Genomic DNA, 24,894 nt, shown 5'->3' with positions numbered 1-24,894 from the left:
CAGCAGTGCTTTACTTTCTGAGCATCTAGTTTTGCAATAATGGAAACATTTTTCTTTGCAGTGTCACAGCCTTTCTACTGTTCTGCTTTTCCTTTGCATGACTTTATGGGAAATTACATTGCTTCTGGGAGTACATTTGTACTGTGTGTACTCTACCTTGGGCTCTCCACTTCATAAATCAGCTCTAAATTTTTATCAAAGATGATGTCAGTTCATCGCTCACCTTTATTCCTTGGCCAAGACTCTCGAGAGAATTAATATCCAGACCTTCCTTGCAGGCCTGCAAACAGGAAATCACTTTCTGACTCTCAATTTTGCCTGGCCGGATAGTAAGACTGGCCAGGCTGCCATGGAAATACTGTGCAAATCTGGGCTTGGTGACTTCACCTCCTGCAGAAAGAGAATAGAAAATGATTATTGATACCAATACAAAACCCACACATCTAATAACTCACTTTATGTTTTAACACATTTAAAAGTATTTATATCCATTTTAGCCAAGTCTAGTTGAGATACCATTTATTGTGATAAATAGAATTGCTTTGTGGGTTGCTGGGTGGCACCTAGTAGCAGCCTGTCTTTAAGATTCTTGTCAGTGTTTTACCAGCATTGTATTCAGGTGTTTATAAAGCTGTGATAACATACTGTGAATGAAACATTGGTTCCCAAACCTCTGTCCAAGGAAGCACAGCATTTTTAAAAATGAGTTGATGAGATTATTGAAGTGCTCAAACACGAATTTAAAAAAATGTTTAAAGTCCAATGTCTATTTATACAGAAATGATTTGCAAGCTTTACCATTACAAGATTGCTTACACAGCTTTTGCCTTTCTCCTCCAAAAAAAACCATACCACATGAAGCTCTTAGATGTGCTAAGAAACATGGCTCTGTGTAAGCGAAGTGCCACGCTCCCTACAAAGGGTTGGCTCTAAGGATATGGTGTAAATTCACAGCAGTGAATGCAGACCCAGGAACAGCACTATGCTAAAAGGCTTTTAGCACTTCCCTTTTAGCCCAAAGCAGCTCATTTGGTGTGACATCAGGTCATTAGGCCCTCTAGCTACGCTCTATTCAGTTTCACTCCAGGCAGCTTCAAAGGAAGACTGATCTTTAGGAGCTGTCAATAAAATGTGATTACATACTGCTTGCACCAGTGATCATAGCATCTAAATTACTCTTGAGATATTTAGTGATTTACTCATCCTCCTCTAGGAGGATTTTTAGAGCTTGTCTTTCCTGCAAGTGTTAGCTATATCAGTGCATGTGAATTACTGCCTACCTTGAGCCTGAGAGAATTTAGGAGAGCCAGGCAACAGTGAGGCCAAGCAGACTAATTGGATTAGCAGTTGATAAGCTGTTGTAATTGGTAGATGACTCATCCCTACTGTGTTTGCAGCCTTAGTGTCAAAGAACCTATTTCTGCCAGACAGGCTAGCTCAAGCTTGAACTTTAACTTGAAGATGTGAGAACTGGGGTTAGGATAGGGATGAAGTGGTAAATTTTCTTTAGGCTGCTGTTGCTACCTAAAAGCCTGAAAAACATCACTTCTAGTCTGTGCAGTATGAGCACTATGAAGAAGACTCAAGTTATTTTTTATAGTGAAGAAAATAACACTGGTGTACTGAGAGAAAAGCCTGTCTAAGCAGGCTGTTTCTTCATAGTAGACAGGTTTTGTTCTTTTTTGTTAAGATGGCAGCACAAACTGCCTCTCTTTTCACCCCAAAGAGAGATTATTCTTTTCCACTCTTTCATTCTTTTGTCCATTCTACAGTAAATTTCCTCTGGGTAGAATTATTGTGAGGCTTCATAGAGAATTTCACATATGCAACTGCTAAGGTGCAGGATTAGTTTATGTTGTAATTTTGGCCTTTCTGATATTTAACAAGACAATTAATTGGTAAATAAATAGTGCATTACGGAGAGATTTACTTTTCAGAAAAAAAAAATGATGTTATATTTATCTGTTTACATTGTCTTTAAAAGTGCTTGTTGCTACAAATACAGCAGCAATATATCTGGACAGAAAAAGGTAAGCCAAATTAATAAAATGTAAACCATACCTGTCTCAAAAAAAAGGAGACAAAGAGAGAAAACCAGATAAGAACTTACAGAAGAATAATAGAAATACATTGTGCTGTGATGCTTCAAATTCTTATAACCCTAACAGAATTCTGAAGACACCAAGTTCCAAGGCTCAGACACCAACACTAATCCTGGAGCTTTGAAACTTAGAAACCTACAGTAAATCTGCCAGTAGATCTTGAGCTCTAAGGAGATGCAAAATAAGCAGCAGCCTCCGATAAGCTAATGTATTTAAATGGGAAACTAGGTCATTAAAATGTATAAAGGACTAGACAAGAAGCTAGAATAAACTGAGCGCTGTGGCTATGCCTGACAAACAAGCATGGTAAACTCACTGAAGTAAAGCTACAAAGCAACATGACTAGTGCTTATATCTATGAACAGGAATTTCAGGTTTGGATTTTTTTGTTGTTGTTGTTGGTTGTTCTTTCACTTTGGACTAGTTCTTCTCTGGTGTCATTGACAAAGCACTCACAGTTACTTTGCTAGGTCATTTACAATGACACAGTAATTGCGCGTAAACTATACTGAATATACAGACTATTCACTGTACCCAAGCCCCACTTCAAAAAAATGCTGGTGTACAAGAAGTTGCCACCACCATAGAGATGGATGATTCTTGTTTAAAGTCATCTGTCTCGTAAGTCATCTACCCAACCACTAACATAAAAGCACGGAAGAGAATATGACTGTTTCCAGGAATAAGCTTTTACAACTGCAAATACAGGCACTATAAAAGCAGTAATGAAGAACAGGCTTATCTACTTGTTCACAGGACTAAGGTTGGGTTTTCTACAGATGTATAGATCAATTCGGACTGTAAATGAGGTGATGTAATCTTTGTTCTGGAGAAGCTATCAACTGCTATGTAAAAAAGCAAGTATTTCTACAAAACATGAGTGAAAAATAGCTGGGGCTAGCTAGTCTCGTATTATGTCAGTAGAGAGAATCTGCAAAGCTATGCCCATGGTTACGGCAGGGTGATCCGGGTTGGGACAACTGCACTAGAACAACTGATAGCAGAGTCTGAAGGGGCATTGAGGGATGATACAGTCTGTCCCCTAGCCCCAAGACAAGAACCGCTGTACTTCATCCACTCTTGAGAACTGCCTGAGCTGTCCTAAACTCTTCTGAAGACAGAAGCTCCCCAAGGAATACACTCTAATGACCGCTGATCCTCAGAGTTGGAAGTTTATTTCTAATGAGGAATATGAGCTGTCAAAATATGGCTATGTCTTCCCTTTTCCTTTGCCAGGCTGAACAAGGCCTTTTCTTTACATCTTTTAACTAACACTGCAGACCATAATAATTCCTGTTGCTTTTATTGGAACTCCTGCTATTATCTGAAGCACTCGCCATAACCTAGAGTTACTCTCAATATTATAAGTGTTTTACATAGGACATGCTTGGTAATCCAGGGCAGTGAGAATACTAGCTTTTTCCACATGGAAAAACATGAGAACTTAAAGAGAGAATACTAGCTCGCCCTTCATTAGAAAAAGGACTGCTAAATAAGCCTTCCATAAGCACCTTTTACCAGAGTTAAAGACAAAATTATATACCTGCCAATTTTATCCTCAAAGGTGAGCAGAAGTCATTATATCTGACTCTTATCACAGCTTGCGTTTGCAGCATGTTGACATTTTGATATTCTTATACCTCAGCATTTCGGAATCTTCTCAGCTCAGTGGGGTATGTTAGCTTTCTGGTGTGTTTCAATTGCCAGTAATTATTAGATTGCAAATGGAAAAAATCCAATGCAATAAAATTGGGAAGCGAAAAACAAAACTTTCACTAAAATTGAAGGAATCGCCTAAAGCCAATCTGCTACAATCCTGTATTCTAACTTTTGATAAAAAGGATTACTGGGAATAAATCCTCAAAAATGTAAGAAAATATTGTCAGAATAAATTGAGAATCCTCAGCAATTGGCTGTTTTACTCCTGCCTGCATCAATATTTTGTTCATGCTTCGTTCTACTATATTAGTATGTTTGAATGCTGTCTCTCCTTTTGCTTCTGCAATCTAATATTCTTAAAGTATTTGACCTCAGCTTCTCAGTGGGTGCAGATATAGCCAAGGATGGCTAATCTCCAAGTCCTCGTCACTCTAAAATTCTTAGCTCCCAAAATGAGATGAGTATAAATATATGTAATCCAGAAATGGTATTTCTGGATCATGTTAAGGCACAGTGTGCAATTACAACTAATGCTGATAGTAACTTTTTTTACAGAATATTATCCAAATTCTTCTAAATACAGATCTTTTCAAATAGAGATCCTTTGACCCCGAGCATGATACATACCATGCCTGTGAGCGCCACACGCAGCTATAGGCAGCTCAGAGCCACTGGCTTCACTGGGCAGGAGGAATGCTTAGCTCCACTGTCTGAATGTGACTCGCCACTGAAATTACCACAGGCTAGGAAACAACTGAGGAAAATGCATAAGTACTCCCAACAGCTCTTTCTCCTTTAAAACAATTTGAACTTAACTTTTGGTTCTGACACCAAACTGAGCCTAAGCAACAATATTGTTGAGATAAAGAAGACCTACATAAGCCTCTGGATCAACAATTCAGAGAACAAAGTGGAGCTTCACTGGTGATGATCTTGAGGTAATCCAAGTGTCATAAAATTTCTTCTACTTTCCAATGTCATGGTGCAGTGAGAAAGTGTTCTGTAACACAGCATCGGCCAGTTTCTATCCAGAGGTCAGGCCACCCAGCTAACCTAGATTGCTTCCGCAAGTTTCATGAGATTTTTTGCTGTCAGGGTCTTTTTGCCCTTTCTTACAAGTGCAATACAGCTCAACTCCACAATGTTGTAGCATCAAGACTGAAGAGAACATGAAAACTTACTTCTCAGCTGTGTTACGTGTTGTGTAACTCAGCTCTACCTTTACTGATTACTGTGGATTAATACACTGTGAGTGCCAACTCTTGGGAGATAGTCAGTTAGTTAAGACTTTGCTGAAAGATGTGACCACCAAAAGAAAACAGAACCTTTCTTACTGTCAGGGAATTAGGTTGAGTCTGTAACACAAAAAAGATGGAAACAACACTAGAGAACAATGTTACTTACTCTCATTACAGACCCTTGCATGGCAAATTTTTGAAGTTACTGTTTTCTTTCCCTTCCTTAAATGTAAATGTTGTGGTCACCATCACAATTGTGAGGCAACACAGGCCACAATGTTATTCACACCTTGATGATAAAATTGTGTGTTGCCTTTTCCACTCAACACAGCATGCGCATCCACACTCAAAGTCTGGCAGATACAGGAGGATGGATGTTGCCTTTTTGGCGTTAATCCTATCCTCATAACGGGAAGATGGTGTCAACAGACTGCGGGAGGCATCCAGAGGAACTGTTGGTATACATAATTATTCACTATAATGCTGTTCACTTCTTAGTCATTTTCAAAGCAGTATGCACCACAGTTTTCACCCGCTAAAATAATAACGATTTTCTAGACTGGGATTCTTCTATGCCAGTTCTGACTTCTTCTGCCTGGAACTCTATCAATGCAGAGCAAGTGGGGCAGCCTGGGCACTAGGGGAGGTGGGGTCCCTTCCAGCAGAACTTTACCCAGGGTCACCTTGATAAAGTCTGAGTTACTTTCTTTTTCTGCTAAGCACGAATGCTAGCGCAGATGAACAAGTGCAGCGCACGCACTGACACCGAAACATACAGAGGAAGGGTCTGGGTCTGGCCTGCTGGGCTTCCCACCAGGTAAAAACTATTTTAGCAGATACTTGGGTTCTGAGATAGGGGATCTGAGATTTAGCAGATACAGTTCTGAGAAAGAGACAGCTGAGATATAAAATAGGCACAGGGCTTTGAACGGGCTGCAAAAATAAAGCACATGCTGCTAGTGGAATAATCTAGATAACTAGAATTATCAAGGTCTCCTAATGTCCAATGATCTGAGTTGCAGCTGAGGGGTAGGGCTAGGCAGGGGCACCTCCTAGCCAGGGTCAGGGTGTTCCCTCCCCGAAGCAGGAAGCCTCTGACTGCTGAGAGTCACCTTCCTCCTGTGCTCTTCACAGCTGGTGACCACACCAAGCCCAGCACCACAGCACCCTGGAGCAGGGAGCACAAGTCAGTGGAGGGCTCACACACCAGGAGACAGTATGCTGCACCCCACAGCAGCCCTCGCCTTGGAGGGAGCGATCAAGCTGCCAAAGAAAGCAAGACCTTACTATACCACTGTTTGGCATATTCCTAGTCACACGCACAGTTACCGCTGGTGCCTGAAATCTCAAACACAACAGGTCAAATGTAGAATTAACCTACTGAATTTTAGATGAGCATGTGGCAGATGCCTGTCCTATTTGTGGGCAGATCAGTCAGGGTGACTCCCCTGTACACATGGACAACAAATGCTTCTAGTACAGACATCACCTCCTGTAAACAGCTAGAATCTCTCAGATGAATGGTAATTGAGGGGGGTTAAGGACTGTCATCTAGCAAACACCACCTGATCCCAGCCATGAGGAGGTTCTGTTAGATATAGTGTTGTAGGGTCCAGAGGAAACTGAAGATTCTCAGGCTTCAGAATTCATAGGGTTAAGGCGCATCCATTAATGAAGCAGAGCCTATTTCCACAACACCATTTTGAGTTTGGTTTTGGTTCATTGCTTTTTTTTTTTTTTTTTTTTAATTTCATGTTGGGTTGATATAAAGTATGGCAGAATTTGATTACCACTGAATTTTACATTTGTATTGTTTTGAATTCAGAGATGTAAAGTGCTGCTTACCAATCTTCAGAGAACAATCATGCCTTTTTGTCAAAACAAGTGACTTTATTGAGTTCACAGATCTTCTTTTAGACCTTTTGCTGTACCCTAATAACAAGCCAGTAATTATCAGGGCAGTCTAAGCAGAACGAGCTTTTCACTGAAAATGATTAATCAAGAGAATTTCCAACTGAGATGTGATTCTTTTGAGACATTATAGACTCTGGTTATACTGAGCCAGATAATTAAGGAGTGATCGATTATTCAGGGTCCCAACATAAAGATTGAAGTGAATCTGGAAGCAGCTGCAAGACATTCCGGCTATGAAGTCCTCAGGTCCAAGCCCCTAATTTTATCTCATCTTTTTATTATGGCAGTTTAGGGAGCTAAGTTTAATACTCTGACAAGCAGACTGGCTGTTAAACATTTCAGGAGTAGTCCCAATTAGTGGCTCCAGCTTTTATACTCCCAGACCTTCTCAGCACAAAAAAATTTTAGGAGTTTTTTTTTTCAGACAAAAATTACTCAGAAAATCACTCATCAAACATGGCACTATCTAAGTTTGCCCCTGCTCTTGGTCAATACCATAACCTGGTGACCCCAGACAGACAACTTTAGGCTTTAAAGCATTATTTTAAATAAGACAAATACACAGAACAGTAAGGGCTACCTGCTCTTAAGTATGTGTATACTAATCTATCTCTGTGCAATAGATCCATAGATCAAAAGCATGATATAACTTATACTACATAAGATAATTTTTCTCAAAATAAGAAAAACGCTCTATATAATCTCTCAAAATTAAACCAATACATTTTTGTTATTACTAGGGGAACTGTGGGAAATTATGACAATCACAGAAAACTGTTACAATCTTCTATATCTCAGAGTAAATTGCAGTCCAAGTGATGTTAATGTTGCCCAAAAAACTATATTCCTATTCTCCAAATAACATTTGTGCTGGTGCATAGTCCCCAGTGCAGGAATTCAATTAAAGAAGGGACATGTACCTATGCTGAATTAGTGACAGATCTGAATGCAAATGCAGCTCTCCAAGAACACAACCTCCCTCCTAAACTAACCTTCCACGAAAATCCCAGGAAAGATCTGTGAAGTGCATTGAAATCTGCTCCATCTTGTTTTTGATAAGAAGGGCAAGAGACAGAGAACACTGCTGCACTAAGAGAAGCATCAGTATAGAGATATTAAGCATCACAACATATTGAAATCTACCCAGGTAGTCTTGCATTTATTTGTTTTGTTCTTTCACTCCACTGAGGCCTCAGGTTGGTGCAAGCTACATCAGCCACCAAGGCAGGATCCACTGATGTTAGAATGTACAGCAGGGGTTAATCTTTAGCTGTTGAATATCTTTATTTCTGGGGGAAGTCCAAGCTTGAGTGATACAGCCTGGCACTACTACCACTGCCCACAGTGTATTTGTCTCTCAGTGATCTGATCCCTCTCCAACTTTTAACTCTTACTGTTCTTCTTGCCTTGAATACTAAGTTGGTTCTCTGACTGTAATTTGTGATTGATATGCCACCAGAGTGCTGACATGTAAGGTTAATAAGGTTATTTCACAGAGGGACTCTACAAAAAAAATTGGTCTCCAGCCTAGGTTAAGGAAAGAGGAAAATGACAGAATACAAAAGAAAAATAGAAATCAGAAATTCCTTAGAAAACAGGAACTACAATAGCCTTCTGCTATATTCATGACGAAGAAGTTTGCCTCTTGACAGGCTTCTCCTGAAGACCTTCCTCTGTACAATGTGGCCAGCATAATTACACTGTGAAGCTCCAGCACTCCAGAATGGGTGGCATCATTAGAAATAATGACTTACAGTCATGGTAAGATACAACATAACCTTGTGACAAGTCATTAACTTGTGTCACTACTTTCCTGACAGGATTTTAGGAATGATACATAAAGAAACCATTTTAGGAGGGAAAGAGTATGAACTAAAGACCTTATCTTTTCAGACAAACTTGGAGGAAATCTGTTTGCAGCCTGTGGTACAAACAACGATTAGGCTACCAAATTTTGTAGCTCCCCACACCACGGAATATTCAGCAATAAAGGGATGAGAGTGGGAACCTATAAACCTTGGTTTAATGGAAGAGATTTCTCACTCTGTAAAAGGGTCTATTTGCTATGTCCTCATATAAACTGAATCAAAAATAATGAACTCAGAGGAGTGCTTACGAAGGTAAGCTCCCAGAAAGTGCAGCTCCAGGATAAGCTAACCTTAATTTGTTTGTATTGCTTAGGAGAATGAACAGGACTGCAAAAGCTAAAAGGCAGAATAAGAACAATTTTGTTGTTCATCAGGAAGTTTGATTCTGTTCTTGCTGTGATGCATTTTTTTAAGTGACCAGAGGAAAAATCACCTACTCTCGATACTGCACTTCACCCTCAGAGAGTAAGGTTAATTCTACTTCCTTGCTGCGGAACTGTGTTACCTCTTTATTGTCTGGAATGCTCTTGAGAATCTTGAGCGGGAAGGGCAAAGTTAGAGTATTCTTATTGCTAGAGAAGAGATTGAAATGAGAGCCAGAGTCGAGCCTTCAGAAGCTCTCTGCTGTCCCAATGGACCGTGCCTGCTTCTAACACCCATTCAGGGAGGCAGGGGTTAACAGACAGTGCCAGGGTGACACCTCCCACATGTTTTCTTTGGGGTCTCTTTTGTGCTGGGAAGTACACATACAAGCAAGTAATTTGTTTCCTTTAGACACCCTTGAGAAAGAGTAATTTTTTTGGTCAAAACTTCTTTCACCATTAGAGACAGAAGAGCTTTTGACCTAAATAGCCACAACTACATCAAGATCCCACCCTTGACAATCATCTACGGGACCACTGATGTGAACAAAAAAAAACCTTTTAAAGAAGATAAAATTAAGTTATATCCTTAACCCTATGTACCTGCAGAGAAAGCTGTCAAACTTTAACCAGGGTACATAGAGGTCTTATTTCAGGAACAGCTGTACCAGTACCCTGAACTGTTCATTCCCACCCTCAGTTCACTAGGAGTCCAGCTCGCCTAGTTCTGCAGTCGGTATCACCTTTTGGCAGGCCTAGCATCACTGAATCATAGCTAAAAAGTGAGTTAGGCTTTGCCATGCCCTAAGACTGGCACTTTGCTAGAGACAGGCTGCAACAGATTAGGAAGTTTCCCTCTCCAGCTGTCACTGCTCCGGGGTCACATGTAACTGAGTCAACACAAACAGTTTAATCTAAAGACAATTCTTTATCTTCCACCCTCAAATAAACTAGCCCCACCCCTCCAAGTATAGCAGTGTTAAGCATGAACTATACAAATTAAAATACATTTAACTATATGCTAACCATTGTGATAGGACACTAAATCAATGAGCTCCCTGAAGAAACAAGCAAGATTTTTAAATTTAAAAAGGAAGATTATACTAGAGTAACATGCAGAATACATAATTTTAAGGAGAGAAAATAAATATTGATTATGCCAGAACAAAAGGTAAAAAGGAGGTTTTTTAATACAACTTTCCTCATGCCCGATGTGTCATTAAAGCTGGAAACTCCCCCAGGCTTGGGTTTAGGTAACGGAGTCACATCCTGGGTTGCAGTAAACTTCACTCAGCGCCTGACAGTCCCTAGGAACCTTCGCTCCTACCACCCTTAAAGCCTGGCTCTGTGCTTTCAGCCATCTGCACTCTGCTTGTCTCCAGGCTGCCATCTACAAATGGGGACCCTAACTTCTGCCTCCAGCACCTTCTTGCCCCCTAGACAAGACTCTGCTCTTAAGGAAAAGGCTATTTTTTCCTCCTTTTAGGGGTCCTAGCACTTCACTTACATTATTTAAAGAAATATTGCATAAAACAAACAAATTAGGCATGCTTTTTACACTGCCAAGGAAAAGGTAAAGATGTAGGACAGACTTGCCCATCACAACTGGAATGCTGATGTCATTTAAAAAAAAGTAAAAAAAAAGTAACTGGTTTGATGCAAATGGGACAGCAAGCATATCATAAGCTAAAGTTTAAATTTATTGTGTAAACCTGAGAGATTACACATTTGGTTTGTTTTCATGTTAGATTCAGGACAACAGCACCAAACTTAAACTGCTTTTATATTTCACTTGAGCAGCTGAAGGTAGAAATAAAAACTAACCTAACTTTTCATAATGGGTTCTATAAACAAGGCTATAAAAGTCAGGAAAGAGTTACTCTGGAATTGAAATATTAATAACAGAAAATATGAATTTCAAAGAAAAGAATCCTCTTTCTGTGCCCGAGACTCTTTCATGACATACCTCTGAGAAAGACAAGGAGCTGCAAGCATAATATTTGTTACCTAACCTAAGTACCAGTGTAAGTGACGAAAAGACCAGAGCTGCAAGAGTCACTTGTCTCATAACCTGGAGGATTCTCAGATTCCTCAAGAAACAGCAGAACGATTCCCACTTTCCAGATCAGACTGAAAATTGTCATATATGAAAGGGTAAATCCTTTAGAGCAGTAGCAGATTTTCCTATTAAGTGCTAACAGAGTACTTTACAATTATTCTTGTTCTCGATTTTTTGCTTTGCCCTCTAAATACACTCTTCCTGCTCCCCATCAGTTTTTAAGCTGCCCCACAGTCATGATTACTTACTTTCTGCTGAGGAAATCCAAATTGCTGTGGTAAGAAAAAGGAATGTTATTTCTTCTGGTTCATTTAGTTGTCTGAGTTGAGATTGTTTTTCAAATAACTTGACTTTGATAAATGGATACTGTGGACTCAGAACTATAAAATGGTTTAGTAAAGACAGAAAAAAAAGTCTTGTCCTGTCTGAAGGAAGAGGTTAGAATTTGTGTTCCTGTTCTGCCAGTGTTTTGATAAAAAGGGGAGGAAATAGTCTAAGCAAACCAGAGCTACAAACTCCTCATGTTCTCTTAACAAGGACTCTCCTGAATGGCTTACGACACCAAAATCACTGCATATTTTTCACAAAATAAATCATTCATGGTTGTAAAGCAGTTTTCTAATGTTTTGAAAATGAAAGGTTTAGACTATTCTTACTGGCCAAAATGTATTACCCTCAGTAGACCCAGTTAGCAGCTTTACTGAAACTATTTATAGTCCAATTGTTTGTTTGATAAGTCCACTTTTTCTTGAAATATAGGAATTTTGAAAATTAACGTTTTGAATGGAATAGATTGGGTTTATATGTTTAATAATTACAGTTCAACAGATTGGAGTGCTGAATCTTATTAACAAAGTGACTTTCCATACCATTCATTTAAAATAGTACGAGATGATCAAAACAAAGCTATCAAAAGATAAGCTTTGCCAAAAGCAGTATCTTGAAATCTTATTTCATATAAGCATTAGAAGTTCATCTTATTCCTGACAAGTGATAGTTTATCAGACTCTTTAGCACAGCATCTTAGCTAAACCTTGACATTTTCATGAGATGGAAAATTGTTTTCTATTTTTGATGAGCTCCAATTCTCACACAATTAAAATAACTAAAACATAATCTTGTGGCAAATACTGACAGCAGCAGTAGGCAAAATTTCAGTAGTTTAAATCAGATGTTTCACCAAAAAAGAAGCTTACCCTGTATGATATTCATTGAGCCATCAAATTATTCAAGGCAAAGCTAAAACAGTCGACAACTGCAACTTTGTATTTGTTTAGCACCCTAAATACTAAATTTAGTCTGTTGTCTAAATTTATTGAAAACTTATATGAGAAATTTTACTTTAATTCTTTCTCTTAACAATTTGAGTTAAAGAGACAAAGATGCAAAGGAAACAAGACTATTCTTATTGTATTCAGCTGCCGTGGAGATAGATGAAATGCACAGATGCAGCGCTGTGGCACAACTGGCATAGCTCTTGCTTACAGAGTGCGTGTTCCATGGATAAAGCTACTACTCTACGGTTCTCAAAACTTGGCATCTGCACGATGATTAACATGAGATTCAGGTGAGGGCTGAGGGGAGTGGATTCCCACCAGTACTGAGACTTTTAGGAGCGCGCGCACCCCCCCACACCCCCCAAGGTTGCTATTAGAGAATGATAAAACACAATGCATGAAAGAAAGAAGGGGCAGAAATAATACAAATAATGCACCAAGATACTTATGTAAACCTATACAGAAGAACCTAAAAATAAACATGAAGTAAGGGATTAAAATAAAATTTCTTTAGTATGGCCACTAAGAAATGCTGATTTTTCAGAAGGCAACACTCAAGGATTATTCACAGTCCCTATGGAATTTGCTCATGTCTGGAAAGAACTGATTTTACTCCATTCAAGAACGGCATCTGCATTTGTTAACTCTGGAATTCTGATTTTAAAATATGCACCAAAACTACACAAGAAAAAAAACCCCAACAGATCAAAGAGAAAATTCATGTAAAGCAAATTGGTATCTGTCAACTGTTCATTCCAGTAAACTACTGGCTAAACCAAAGTTCCAGTTTCTAAAGATTTTGATAGGTATTTTTAGCTAAAAAAATGAGTAACATTCCCTTAGAATATTAACACCTTAAATTGGTTCTACTATGTATTTAACAGCAGTGAAAAATTCCAATAGAACTGAAGATCATCCTACAGAGACAGAAGCCTACACATGTAAACTATCAGTTAGAGAATAATCGGTCTATAATTTTACAAATACATGGGATTAGTGTCATGCTGGTTAGCTGGCTATCATAATGCTTATCTCAGTGATCAATACTCAAAACATATCAAATCTTGTTTTTAGAATTAGTGTGGCTTTATTCTGCATGTTGTCATCAAAGTAAAGGTTGGATCTTTACCCCAGGGTGCCCATGATCTAACAGCTGTATTGGCTTCCGATACTATTTACACTGAAGAGCTCTGCCATGCATAAGATGTCCAAATTTTGCAGATAATGTGTTGTAATTGAGCAGAGATTAAACTTGCAAGAAGGTAATAACAGAGAAAGTGAGCCAGCATTAAAGATTGGGGAAGAAATATGATCTGGGTCAAAGTATTTTTTCTTAATTATACAGTTGGCTTCACTTCATACTTCGTCTTAAGCGAAAACAAGACTCAATGCATAAATAGAAAATCAACATGGAAGAGTAATGGAGACAACTTTAGAAGAGCAGATGAGCCGAAAAAGAGGACTGCTTCAGGGTTAAGGCAGAGAACAGAAAAAGGAGGAGTGGCAGAAGGACCAGAAAAAAGAAAGAGAACAACAGAATTATAAAGGTTAGAAAACAGGAGAAACTAATATTTAAGCAAATGCCCATACAAGTAGAGCTCTGGGGTTGTGACTTGATTTTATTTTACTCTTGCTTTAACATCTGGTCTATAACACAGTGAATTGATAAAATTAGTGGAATTACTGGTGATATATACCCCCACATGAAGAATGCAGAATCAGGCCATGAGTTATGAAAGAAATTTGAGGCAGACACTAAAAGGAGATAGCTGGAGTTCTTTAGAACAATATTTTGAGAGTTTGCTTAAAGCTGGAGAACAAGGGAAACCATTAAAAGTGAAGACAAAGGATAAAGAAGGCAATCTTTCATGTTGAATACACAAGCTGTATTAAACACAGTATAATATTCTTTTTTTATATATATATATATAAAGAATAATATATATTCTTTAGATAGTGGAAATGCAAAGACTGTTGATGTCCCATCCATTTTATCCTTGGATTTGATTCATTATGAGCTCTGGATTTACTTCTGATTTTATACCATAAACCTGTTAGTAACTGATTTACTATGCAATCAGTGACATGAATAAGATTCCTTTTGGTCTGAATTCATAATTCTACAGTCTACTATTGGCTGTCATCTTACCTTGCCAACAAGCACCGACTGTCAGCTGCATGGCTATGTGTGAAGGGTGGATAGGCCAGTCATTGGTCACAAGGTAAGGCTCGTATGTTGTTCCATCCATGTATAATGTAACAACAGGAAACTCAACATTGACAACATAGTAATGCCATTCCTTGTCACAAATCTGAAAGACAGAATGCAAGAGAAAAATTTTAATTAACACTTACTGTCAGGTGACTGATTTTTATAGTCCATATTTTTTTTTTCTGTTTCCAAATTGTTTCCCATTGTTTCCAAATTCCACTCATAGAAAAAAAATAACACGATTGCAATTCATACATCACTAAAATTAATGAAAATTAACACAATATTGATAAATACTCATACACTTGCAGAATATTTTTGGTAAGTAGAGGCATTTTAAAACACACTCTTTGAAAATGAGATATAGATAAAATAGAAAGATCAGACTATTTTGTATTTGCTCTGTATTTTCACATTTGGTAATACATAATATTAGTTTCTTAATATCTATATTGACTTTAGAAAATACAAAACTGTATGTCAGACATGCATTCTTGGGATGTATTTGCATAGTTACTGGGGTTCCCTATTAGTTTCAAATTAAGGAAATACATAGCACTTCGCCACTACATTGATGAGTTATTAACAATGATTTGATTCAATTGCCATTATTAACTTTTTGCATTAGCACTCAGAAAGTCCCATGCAATGCATCAGGACCTCCACTGCGCTAGAAGGATCTCTGTTGTGCTCTGTATACACACAGATGGACAAGTAGTCTGTCTACCTGATTTGGGCAGGAAACTCAAATCTTCTCCATGTTACATCTTTTGGCCTTGAGATTTTTCCCAACAGTCAGCAAAATGAGGATCTATATGGTTTCACTCATATATATCTCAGCTTTGAAAAGCAATGGCCACAGTTAGAACGTATGTTCAAGACGACGCTATTAGTGTCAAATCTCATATGAATTTTTGAGCTGCACAAATGGGCATTACTGCAAGATGGCCAAATTCAGTTTTAGTTCAGAAATGTACAGCCAGATGAATCACTGCCTCTGAAGACAGAAGTCTTGCAGGTAAATACCAATGCCTGCCTAAATCTTTTTTCCTTTGTTTTGTCTTCAGATGTACAAGTTCAAAGGAATAAATCACAGCAAATTGTGGATGGGTGGGCTGTTTTTAAAAATAAAGCAATAGTTACAATCATGCTACTTTCAATTCTGTAGAGATACTTATTTTGATATATTAAGAAATGGAAGTGCTTGAATGCAGATACGCACTTTCATAGAGGCAAGCAGAAAAGTGATGTTTAAACATAACATTTTGTCCTTAGCCAGGTTAAGTGCTATCTGCTGCAATATCTGCCCTTTGAAAGCAAAAGCTAATGTTTTGTTCCAGAAGACATTTCAACAAGCACTTAATCACTTCTGATTCAAACGGATACATTTATTACTGCAGACATCATTGGTCCACAGCAAGAGATAAATGCAGCAAGGGGCTGCTAGAGCCTTTCTTTTGTAAAGCAGTAGACAGCACAAATGTTTTCTGAAGGTTAAATGAACTGAAACCAAAATTGAAAGTAAATAAATTGGAAGACTGAAAACTTTATTGAACAAACAGCAATCACAAATAGTATTATACAGTCTTCCCTTTCAAGGAAAAACAGCTTGCCAAGTTTCCTGACCTGATCATTAGAATGTGATGCATCACAACCGCTTGTGTCAGACGTTTTATATAAAACAAAATGAATGATGTGCCTGAGCTTGAGAGACATTGCATGACAAAAACTATAGGCAGTAATACTTGACACTTTTCAGAGAAGTGTTCCAGAGTACTTCTGGTTTGCAGCCCTAAACTGCCTAACTTGGGATGCCCCAAGTGCTATTAAATGAATACACAACCCTCTTCACATTCAACCAAGAGCACTGTATAGCAAACCCAGACATTTTGGGACATCACACACACAAAGAGCATGATAATGTGCAGCTAGTCTGATTACTCTATTGGCCGACCAGTAGGGCAGTTAGATTTCTCAAAGAAATGCTTTCTGGAGACACAAAATTTCACAAAATCGCAATCAAAGACCCCAGCAACTGGGCTTCAGACCTTCCAAGCAAAATGCACGTGTCCAACTGCAGATGTCCACACAAGACAAAGTACTTACTAACCTTTATTTTTTGTATACATTCTGTAACATAAGATAGCAGAAGCATAGGCAGCTTGGTGAAGTCCTCAAACCATCATTTGCATTATTTCCTTAAATTTCAACACATAAATACATCAAGTTTTATTTTAAAGGGAATTTAGGTACTTAAAGTCTCAGCTTGTTGCTTCCTGAGATTTCAAAAGCACCCAGGCTGATCAGGTGCTTAATTGTCATGCAATTTCAATACAGCTTAGGTACACAGACACATGTATATTTCACCAAAAGATCTTTCAGGTTTTGTATTGGGTCCCAGTGTGAAAACAAATATGCTACAAGGAAGCAATAAAATTAGTTAAAATCTCTGGAATACATCCTCGTCACTCAGCGACAGGTAGTGTTTCATGCCTGCCATTTCACAGGCAACAAAATAATGAAATGAATAATTGTGATATGTCATTTGTTATGCTGCCATTTCAGACACCTTCTGCACCTTCTTAACATAGAAAGCCAATTTTTTTCCCTGCAAGCATTCCTCAGTGGCAACAGAGTGTAATACAATTGCAGTGAAGCCATGAAAATAAAATTATAAAATATACTAGTTTGGCAAATAAAGAAATTTTACTTACATCAAGTAATAACTTTATTTAAAAAAATCTAATTTATAAAGCTATCCTAATGAGATAAAATTACAGATGAGTAAGCTTGGCTTTCAAACATTGCTGGATGGCTAGGTTCATCTAATCACTCCATCATGTCAGTCTGCCTCTAAAATGTATTAATCAAATCACAGTGAATTAACTGGCTTGAAGGTTAGCGCTGATTACAGGCCATTACATTGGAATATGTTTTTATGAAATAGATGAAAACAGATTCAATATAAATGTTATGAAGTAAGTTTCCCAAGGCATTAAAGCTCTTCACATCTTCTAAATGAAGAATGTCAGAGATTTTTCTGTTTTATATTGGAATGCTTAGGAAGACTGAAACCAGAGTACTTTGGTCCAAGAGGCACATGCTGCCTAGAAACAGACTTGTTTCTAGCAATCTAGACATTGTCTGCAAAATGTCTCTTTTTATGGTTTTGTACCTCAGAGCTAGGCATGCACACATAAGAACATGCACTTCACAGTTAACAGCATTTTTAGTCTCACTTAGGTCAGCTGGGGCATACTCATGCAAGATACACAGAGAGAACTTGTACTTTGAGAAGCATGCCAGTGCCTCAGCTCAGTACTGAAGAGCCACGCATATTCACAGCCCTCTAACTAGCTTCCTGAAAGTCCCTTAAGTAAAGTTCAGAAGATCACTCTGACCACACAAACCGCTCTGCATATCCCATCAGTGCTACTCATTGTGTACTTTGAGCCTGTCCCTTTAGAGCTGAGAAAGCAGATATTACTCCCATCTTTCTGGTTTGTGTTACTTTGCTGAGGAATTGTTCTCAGAATACACTAAAACATCTACCCAAAAAAAAAAAAAAAAAGGCAGTAAGAACAAAGACAAGGCAGCAAGGAAAGCTCTCTACTCACTATGAACAGCTAAGCGCAGGTATGAGACACCAACTCCTTTCTGCCCGAGTGGTCTGAACTGTTATGTTCTACAGGTTAAAGAAAGCACCTTAACCCAGCTCTAAAAACCAGAGCATGCCACCCTATTCACACCTTGATGCCTTTTGTAGTGTCTTAACATGCTCTGAACTTCTTAGCACCCCTCCAACCCCTTACTCAGCATTCATTAGACCACATCTAAAATACCTTGTCTAGGTTTGGACCCCTGAACACAAGAAATACTTTGATAAGCTGGAGTGAATTCAGTGGAGGGCCAAGAAAATGGCCAGCTCTTGCCATGTGAGGTGAGGCTGAGGAAACTAAGCTTATTTAGCCTGGCGTGGGGCAGTGTTAAGGGGGATGGTAACAGCAGCCTGCCAAAGCCTGGGGAGAAGTTCCCACAAGACAGAGATAGGCTTTTCCAGTGGTACATGTCGTGGCAAAGAGACAATGGACATAATTTGGAACAGGTTCAGACTGGTAATAAAGCAAGCCTTCATTTCACCACGTAGAGAGTCAAGCAGTAGAGCAGGCAGCCCAGAGAGGCTGTGTGTCCATCCTTGGAGATTTTTCAAGACCTGTCTAGAATAAAGGCCTGAGCAACGTGGCCCAAGCTCATAGCTGCCACTGCTTTGAGGAGGAGGTTGGCCCAGAGACCTCCTGAGGTGTCTTCCCAGCTAAATTACAATTCTGATTCCGTAAACACTGTTGTAGTGAAGGTGATAGAAGGGAAACGGCATCACTCTAATGTGGCATTCTTCTTAAAGATGGGAGATGTTAAAATCCTCTTAGCCACAGCAATTACAGTTCAGGTTTGCTATCTTAAAGGTGACTGCTGTTACCACAAGGTTATGAGGTACAGCAGCAACACTGGCACTGTCTTGCTCTGGCCACAGTTTGAAAAAGAAAGACCAACCCCTCCTAAGTTCTTGCAGGGTGCGTAAGATGTCTCCACGCTCTGATGTGTGACGACTTTTTTATATAGTGGAAAGCAGGATACATAGACAACTCCTACCATGACATATCTGGGGGAGGTTATGTGGACATTATTTCTACATGCACAGTCCACCATATTTTGAAAAACTGGATGTCATTTGTAATTGATGCTCACAACATGGATGTTTATGAATCAGATCCTCTTTAAAGGATGACTGATATATAAGGCTTAAACTTTGCACTCCTTCCACATAAGGATTAGGATTAGAAGATGTTATATATTTATACCAGCTTTGTTGTGAAGTAAAAGTCTAGATGGTCTAGAGAATAAAATCTGTGCATTCATTTCAGAACACGGCTATTGGCTACTCCAATGGACTGCACATGATCTAGCATGGAGATGTTTGTAACTACAGAACATGAATGCAGGTCCTCTGCCAAATGAGCTTCATGCTTTGGAAAAGCTACAAACTTTTCTGAAAGGGAAAAGTTGGAGGCAGACAAACTCTGGCTAAGCAAGGCCTCTATCAAAAATTGCTGTGCCCTACCCCACAGACACTGGCGCTCCCTCTGTTCCACTCTGGCTTACCTGGTGCCAGTTTCACAATACTTCTCTTAATTGCTGAATACTAATGTGAACTGGGAGGCTCACAAGAATAGAATAGAACTGCTTTTATATTTTTTAAAATTCCCTGTTAGAAATAAACCACATCAAATCTTAGATACGTTGTAGAAAAAAATAATCCCAAATAATTGTTTTTCAACAGTCACAGTATTTCATTGCAAACATACTTCAGACCTAAAAAATAAAATTGAAAAAAAAAAAAAAGGTGAAGGTACAAACTAACAATTTCATCTGAAAATGCTAAAATGCTTTCAACCTAACTGGAGTGCTCTTTTCCATCTTTCTTTTATTGTGATTTGGCTAGTATCAGCAGAGTGGTAAACACTTTGAGTTAGGCTAAGCTTTGTGTTTTTGAAAGAATCTTCCATTTCAAGTATTTGCAGCCAGCAATACCCTCTGATACATAGCCCTCCCATCTACCTTTAAGATATTTTTCCCAAGCATCTCTATTACTCTTTCCTCTTGCTATGAGTTTTAGCATTTTATCTTTTAACCTACTGCATTTAATCTATTATAGCACCCTAAATATTAACTGACATCAAAACAAGAAATTCAATACCATCAGAGCTTTTTTAAATTTCTGTTATTCCGGCCCCCCCCCCCCCCCCCCCCCCCCCCTTTCTGTTTCGTTTTTGTTAAAATATGCTGCTAACAAACTGGTCAGCTGACTGGGTCACATTTTTTCACTAACTCTAATGTAAATTAGGCTAAATTCCAATCTTATTAACGGATCCAAATTTACATAGTTGCACATGAGAAGAAATGTATCTAGTATCTTCTGAAAAATACATAATCCCAAACCAGGGCAGAAGGCAGCTGTGTTGTGGTGCTGCTCATGCTCAAAGGTCAAATACCAAAAGAAATGGGGATCTCCTCAAATGGACACTCTCTCTGTACTTGGGCTGAATAAAAGACCGGTTACTGACAGCGAGTTATGCGCTAAAAACTTGAAGATACAATGGTTTACTAAGAGCGTAGTAGTCACTGCGAATAGCTGGCTGATGAGGCCAGCCTGACCAAAACCTTCATTTCTGTCACGTACTAGAGGTGTTTTAAATCTGCAAACACAGAGCTTAACTTTTTGACAGTGAATAAAAGAATAAAAGACAGAAATCACAAGGGTGTTCAAATATCCTGTCTTTTCCTTTTTATGTAAAAATTCTAAGTATGATTTCCTGATTTCCATTAAACATTAAAATTGCATGAATTATTTCACTTCTACAATTGGATTCTTATCAACAGATGTGACTTAAATTGAAAAAAAAAAAAAGAATGTGCACTTCTGTTTGATCAACCTAAGTTTACAGAATATGAATCACCCTGGCTGAACTGATGCACATCTGCTGGAATGTCACTGCAGGATGTGCTGGCCTTTACAGAACTGTAACTGTTTATAAGACCATGGAACACTTCAGTAGCAGTTTTTCTTCATGGCAGTTGAATTCTGTGTCCTCTCAATACTTCTGTTTTCGGCTGTTTAGTAGTATTTCAGTAACGAAAAAACATTTAAGCCACTTTATAATCAAGGCTGCACTGGAGAAGGCTGTTACATTCATTTATAGCAAACCAGGATCATTAATGAAGGAAGAAACACATTCACATAGGGATTGTAATATCCAAGCAGCAGGAATACTAATGCTTACCTCTGCTTGCTTGCAAGGAGGTCAAGACTACACTTGGGATTATAAATTGCGTATTTTTGTAAAGTAGCATAATAGAAAATTAGTCATGCTTAGTGTCTTACTGTTTCTGTACAAAAATATCTTCTCCAATGCCTGTGTATGCCCAGAATAATGCAAAGTCTACAGAAGGTAAAGAAGGCACTGTTTCCACTTAATAAAGTGTTGCAGGGCATTGTATCTTCATTAAGAGATTGAATTATTATCACACGTATTAATTAATAGTTATTATTATTAATCATTGTTATGCTTTTATTAACATCAGCACTTTCCCTTTGGATGTCCATTATACTATATTTGTAAATCTACAAGTCCTTCAGCAACCAAAACATTTACCTCAAATCCTTTGTATGCTCCTGTACAGAATATGTACGGTGCTTACACAAAACCCCCAACAATGGAATAGTTTCCTTATTTGCAAGCATGTCTCGACAGAGCTGATGGAGGTCATCATTGTAAAAACTGTAAACATGCAGAGGCAACTCAGGCTCTGCATTTTTATCTCACTTCACTAAAGAAGACAACAAATACAGGGAATCTCCCTTTGATATTACGTCTCAATGCATTAGCATTACCCACTCAGTTATAGCACCTAGAGCAAACCCTCTGCCCTGTTCTGAAAGCAGCCACATGCTTTGTAAATCTGCTTCAAAGCATGGCACCCACTACCCTTGTGCAGAGTATAGAACAAAGACGATATTTGGATGGGGATAGGGACATTATTTCCAGTTTGAAAAATACTACTTATTTTTCTTTCCATCTCCAAAATAGTCCTTTCTGAAAGAGCTTTGTAAAAATTCACAAATTTTGGCATTGCTCTTTTCTGTTGGTGACACTAGATACTTCAATGGTTCCAATATCTTTTGATAGAACTTTTTTATATTTTTTCATATATAAAATATTTTACTATGTATTTTTTGATATAGTTTTATAACAGTGACAGAAAACACTGTATTGCATACGAACAAGGACCTCAAAGGCAACAGATTTCAAGGCTCTGAGAGACAATTTTATAGCACCTTTAGTAGGGACCCAAGGAATAGTGCCGCTGTAAGAAAGCAAGCCTTAAAAAGATATTAATTTGGAAACATTTGGCAGTGAATTTCAAGTAGAAGTGAAAAAGTTACACATAGTTGCAATTTTTAAAAGAAAGATGTATATTTACATATGCAAAAAAACCCCAAAATTTCTTCAGTGTTTTAGGCAGTCTAGCCATTATGCAGGAGATTGATGAGTTTTGCATAAAGGCTGTGAATGGAACAGGTTTTCTCCTCTCCCACTCTGGGCTTTGTAACCATTGTCTCTGATGAATGGGGACTTTAAAGACGAATGAGCTTTTATCTGTTACTTTAGAAATCCATCTAGTGTCTTAACTGTTTTCGTATTGTCAGTTCTCATCCACAGACTTCTACAATTAAGGCATTTTAGTTTTAAAAAAGAAAATAATATACCTTAGGGCATTGTTTTTGCTATAACTCTTCTGCTTTCCTTTGACTTCTAATAGATCCTTGCCTTAAATTTCAGTAGCTGAGCTGCCTGCAAAAGCTGATTAAGTGATATAGGGAAGTAAGTCACACAGTTCACATTTTATCTCTTTTTCTCTTTGTCTACAAACACCTTATAATTTCTTTGTGCGATTTTATTTTAATTATTCCATCAACAATAAGAACAAAAGATATACTGCTAAAAATGTCCCAGTGTAGACGCCAAGTATGTAATTCAGTATGCAGATACACATTATTCAGATATGCTTACTTCATTGGATTTGCTGGGTCACCTAGTGCATTTCTGTTTTCTAAATTAATGAACAAAAATATATCTCTTCTGTGAATATGCAGGCTTTACAGTAAAAAATTGCTTTTTTGAGAATCAACAGATATGCACTTGAAATTGTCTTTGTGCTACAGGATTATCTACCAGCATATTCATTTTGGGGAACAGCTATTGAAAATAAATAAAAGCATAGTGCAAACACAGATTAACGAAATTTATTCAGGAACATAAATTATTATGTCTTGTGGCATCATACGTTCCATTTCAGTAATGAGCTCTGTGCATTAGGACAGATACTTGCCACAAGTGTTGGCTTTAAGCATTGCTGAAGCTGGAAAGGATTAAAACATTTGTGGCAAAGGGGCAGTATATTCTTGACCGCTAAGTGGAGCTGGGCAAATTGCAAATATGTCCCCAGTATCTCCACAACCTCTTCAGGAGACTTTAGAGCTCTAAAATATTAATATTATATACTGTTGGGGTTTTTGGTTTTGGTTTTTTTGGATTTTTTTGTTTTTTTAAAGATAATCTCTTTGGGTTTCCCTTTCTACTTTTATCCTTGAGCAGCTCCATCACATGACACACTTTTTTTCCTGTCTGTAAAATCAATATGCCCTGCCTCTGAAGTGACAATAGATACAGCATCTATGTAGTAATTAAGGCATGCTGGAAGAAAAATATACTGTATATGGGAAAAGAAGGACTCTATATACTGCCATCAGTTAAATCAATGGACGGTACCTTGAATAGCATCATCACAATTTACAAGTTCAGTGTTTTTTCCATAAGAATATCATTGCACACTTAACCTCCACGTAAAACCTGTAGTTTGAACTTTAGCTTGCATAGCCCTGCTCGAATTTGATCACCAACTCTCTCTGAGGAAGTTCCTGATTTCTGACAGCTGGTGGCAGTCAGCGAAGGAAAAATATCAAAACAACCCACCAAATTGCCTTGCTCTGGCCCAGTGCTTTTATGCCTCTGAGCCTAGAGCATCACCACTCTTCTAGTCGTTAGCAGTAGTGGTTGTTAGATGGAGTAATTTGTACTCCTTTGTGAGGAAGCTGTTCCATAGCTACTATCTGTATTGGAACTTGGATGTCTCTAGTACATATGCTGATGTTGTGTTAGCTTCATCTGTGGGGAGGGAGATTGGAAAATTAAATAAACATTCCTCTACACTGCTGTTTTACATCTATTTCTTTCTAAATTAGCTTTCAAAGGCCTTAAAGCAGCTATCTTGTCATTGCCATGTAGTTGTAAAAGAATGTGTATGAACAGTCCTAGAACAAAGGAGGTTGAACACTGTGCAAATTAACCCCTTCTTTCTGGAACCTCAACTAAGTATCAGAAGAACATTAATCAGAGAAGGAAACAGAAGAGAAACTTCCTTGCTACCTGTGCGACTCTTAAGCAAGTTATTGCTTCCTCACAGGGCCTTTGGTGAGGAAACTAGATACACAGCTTATATTTCCTACGTCTAGTTGCATGCATAAAAGGAAGAGAAACCTCTTGGTTTCTACTAAGGTAGGGGAAAGCCACAGGAATCTCATTC

General features: G+C 38.3%; 1 protein-coding gene across 1 annotated transcript in view; it reads right to left on the bottom strand.

Moving 5' to 3' along the window:
* Positions 1–24,894, bottom strand: part of CLSTN2 (calsyntenin 2) — a 228,505-nt gene that overhangs the window by 13,544 nt on the left and 190,067 nt on the right. The window contains exons 8-9 of the mRNA XM_040613809.1: positions 14,629–14,791; positions 224–390 (exon numbers count right to left, since the gene is read on the bottom strand). Coding sequence (XP_040469743.1) covers positions 224–390; positions 14,629–14,791 — 330 coding nt within the window. The remainder of the gene's footprint in view (positions 1–223; positions 391–14,628; positions 14,792–24,894) is intronic.

Source organism: Falco naumanni, chromosome 13 (assembly GCF_017639655.2).
Source record: "Falco naumanni isolate bFalNau1 chromosome 13, bFalNau1.pat, whole genome shotgun sequence".
Taxonomy (NCBI): domain Eukaryota; kingdom Metazoa; phylum Chordata; class Aves; order Falconiformes; family Falconidae; genus Falco; species Falco naumanni.
The sequence above is the reverse complement of the archived record's forward strand: the minus strand, read 5'-3'. Positions and strand labels throughout refer to the sequence as shown.